General features: G+C 52.1%; 1 protein-coding gene across 1 annotated transcript in view; it reads left to right on the forward strand.

Annotated features, from left to right (window-relative positions):
* Positions 1-1257, forward strand: part of BTBD2 (BTB (POZ) domain containing 2) — a 9534-nt gene extending 8277 nt beyond the window's left edge. Inside the window, exon 8 of the mRNA XM_010844534.1 lies at positions 250-1257. Coding sequence (XP_010842836.1) covers positions 250-431 — 182 coding nt within the window. The 3' untranslated portion in view covers positions 432-1257. The remainder of the gene's footprint in view (positions 1-249) is intronic.
* The last annotated feature ends 2415 nt before the right edge of the window (positions 1258-3672 follow it).

Below are 3672 nucleotides of genomic sequence, written 5' to 3' on the forward strand. Positions count from 1 at the left end.
GGTGTGCCTGACCCCACCCCACCCAGGCCCCTGACCCCAGAAACCTACCCCAGGACCCCAACCCTGAACCTGACCCCCAGCCCAGACTCAGGGTCTCTGAGCCCCACCCAGGACCTCGCCTCCCAGTTTACTGCCCACCTCTAAGGATGTGAGGCTGGGAGGGCACAACCTTGTGTCCTCCTTTGGAGGCCTGCTGCGCACACTGGGTGGGCCCTGAGCTGTGTTCTTATGCAGCACATCCTTGCGGACCTGCTGGGTCCTCCCCACAGGGCCCAGACTCCCACTATGGCACCAAGGGCCTGCGCAAGGTGACCCACGAGTCGCCCACGACGGGGGCCAAGACCTGCTTCACCTTCTGCTATGCGGCCGGGAACAACAATGGCACATCGGTGGAGGACGGCCAGATTCCAGAAGTCATCTTCTACACCTAGGCCACTGGCCCGGTGCCCCCCAGCCCAGGCAGGCCGCCTGGCCCCACTGCTGTGCCTGCCGCCCACGCTGCTGCCCCCCACAGGGCCAGGAGGGCTCCTCTCTGCGTGCGGTGAGCTGGCTGCCTATTCCAAGGTGATGGAGGGGTGGGCAGGGCGGCAGAGACAATCCCCCTCAGGACTTGGGGGGCAGGGTCAACCTAACCCCGCCCTGAGCAGAGGGTCCGCCCGCCCACCACCCCTGCAGCCCCACTCAGGGTTGGTGTAGGGTGTTGCCTCCTGTTTGTTTCAGCTGCACATGGCAATGCATCCTGAATTCCTGTTTCTCTGGTAGGAGAGCACGTGCGGGGCCGTAGCTGGCATGGGGGGCTTGTGTGCCTCTGCTCTGTTCACTGGGGAGGCTCAGGCCCCCCAACCTGCCCGAGAATGAGGGCTCAAGCCCTCCCAAGGTCCTGCAGGCCGGCTTCCTGCCAGGCCCAGGCCCTGCCCCTGGGCCCAGTAAAGGACCATCTGTGTCCAGCCTCCCTGGACGCCCCTCCCAGCCCCTGCAGCTGTGGACGCGGGCGGCAGACTGGGTCTGCCTGGGAGGGGCCATGTTGCGGGCCAGCCATGGTGGCCACGTCCCCACTGGCCCGCCTGCCCAACCTGTAGCCCCACTCCCAGCCCCCAGCAAGTACTCTGCCCAAGGTGCTGGAGGGTGCAGCCCCTACCCCACCCCCATGCTTCCATCTGGAGCCTGTGTCCTCCCCGAAGCCATGGAAGGTGTGTCTGCACACCACACCCCAAATGTTTTTGTTTTTTTTTTTAAATAAAGGAAAGAAACGTATAATCCCTGAGACATGTGCTGCTTCCAGTGTGATGGGGTCCTGGCAGTGGAGCCAGACTTCTCACCTTCAGCGCATCCAGATCACATGGGGGCTTGCCCTGGGCTCCTTCTGGAGCAGCCAAGAGTGTCAGGAGCCCCCCCACCCCCACCCCCTGAACCAGGAATCTTGTTGGCAGGGATGCAACCCAGAGTGGCCGTGCTGGCTCTGCCCAGGGGGGTGTCCTCCTGCTTCCACAACCCATCCTGGCCCCTCCTGTCCAGTGAGGACTCTTAGGGATGAACCGGACCCAGGACCAGGCTGGCTGCAGAGACTCTGAGCCCCTGAGCTCCAGCCCTTGGGCTCCTCGTCACTTCCTGAGACCTGCCACACTGTAGGCAGACCCCAAGTGAGGGGTCCATGGGGCAGGGGACCAGGCCTCCCACTGTAGCCCCCAGAGCAGCCTGTCCTGGGGCCACTACAGTTCAGGACAGAAGGACAAATGGTGTCAGCCTGGGCACCCACAGGTTGTGGGCATGCCAGGAGTAAAGGCTGGGCAACAAGCCGGTGGGCTCATTAGAAGGGGTCCCAAGATGGCTGTGTCCCACTCCCAAGGCGTGTGGCTATTCAGGGTCACAGTGAGCTGCTGTGACTGTCTCCTGCCAATGGAACATGTGGCCTGCACTCTGGAGGAGGACCGCAGTGCAAGCTCCCTACAGCAGTGCACAGATATGAAGCGAGAGACAAAACAGAACAGATCTACATGTACTTCAGAAGCTGGAGTTATCAGCGTTCCTCGACATGATAAAGGCCATATATAACAAGTCCAGAGCTTACACCATACTCAGTGGTGAGAAGCTGAGAGCATTTCCTCTAAGATCAGGAACAAGACAAGGATTCCCACTCTTGCCCACTCTTATCCAAGAAGGTTTTGGAAGTCCTAGCCAGAGCAATCAGAGAAGAAGAAATGAAAGGGATTCATGTTGGAAAAGATGAAGTAAAACTGTCACTATTTGCAGATAACATGACGCTATACATACATTACCAGAAAACTACTAAAGCTCATCAATGAATTTGGTAAAGTTGCAGGATACAAAATTAATTTACAGAAAGCTGTTGCTTTTCTCTAACAATGAAATATCAGAAATTAAGGAAACAATCCCATTTACCACTGCACCAAAGACAAAATACCTAGGAATAAACCTACCTAAGGAAGCAAAGACCTGTAGGCCAAAAACAATGAGAGCCTGATGAAAGAAAATGAACACAGAAACATGCAAAAACATAGCATGTTCTTGCACTGGAAAAATCAATAGTTAAAATGTCCGTACTACCCAAGGCAACCTACAGATTCAGTGCAATCTCTTCCAAATAACCAATTGCATTTTTCATAGAACCAGAAGAAAAAATTTTAAAATTCATATGGAAACACAATCCTGAATAGCCAAAACAATCTTGAGAAAAAAGAACAGTAGAAATCAGAACACACTCATAACTTCACACACTACTACAGAATACAGTCATCAAAACAGTGTAGCACTAACAAAAAGACATGGAGCAACAGAACAGGCTAGAAAGACCAGAGAGACCCATGCACTTACTGTCAATGAATCTATGAGGCAAATGGACTTCCTTGGCAGTCCAGTGGTTAAGACTCTACAATTCCACTGCAGAGGGTATGGATTCAATCCCTGGTTGGGGAACTAAGACCCTGGATGCCATGCAGTGAGACTGAAAAATAAAATATGCTCCCCAGGTGGCTCTAGTGGTAAAGAACCTGCCTGCCAATGCAAGAGACTTAAAGAGACACGGGTTCAGTCCCCAGGTCAGGAAGATCCACTGGAGGAAGGCATGGCAACTCACTCTACTATTCCTGCCTGGAGAATCCCATGGACAGAGGAGCCTGGTGGGTTACAGTCCATAGGGTTGCAAAGAATCAGATGTGACTGAAGCAACTTAGCATGGAAGCATATATACGTATATATATATATGTATGTATGTATATGTATGTATGTATGTATGTATGTGAGGCAAGGATATACAATGGAGAAAAGACAGTCTCCACTAGTGATGCTAAGACCTGACAGCTAAATTTAAAAGAATGAAATTAGAACTTTCTCTAACATCATATATAAAATAAACTCAAAATGGATTAAAGACCTAAATGTAAGACTGGATAGTATAAAATCCCTAGAGGAAAACATAGGCATAACACTGACATAAATTGCACCAATAGCTCTTTTGGCTCCCCCTCTTAGAGTAATGGAAACAAAAGTAAAAATAAACAGATGGAAACTAAACTTAAAAGGTTAAGAAAGTCACTCTGTCATGTCCACCTCTTTGTGACCCCATAGTCTGTCCGTCTAGTCAAGGCTGTGGTTTTTCCAGTAGTCACGTATGGATGTGAGAGTTGGACTATAAAGAAAGCTGAGCACCAAAAA

Source organism: Bison bison, unplaced genomic scaffold (genome assembly GCF_000754665.1).
Source record: "Bison bison bison isolate TAMUID 2011002044 unplaced genomic scaffold, Bison_UMD1.0 scf7180017864203, whole genome shotgun sequence".
Classification (NCBI taxonomy): Eukaryota; Metazoa; Chordata; class Mammalia; order Artiodactyla; family Bovidae; genus Bison; species Bison bison.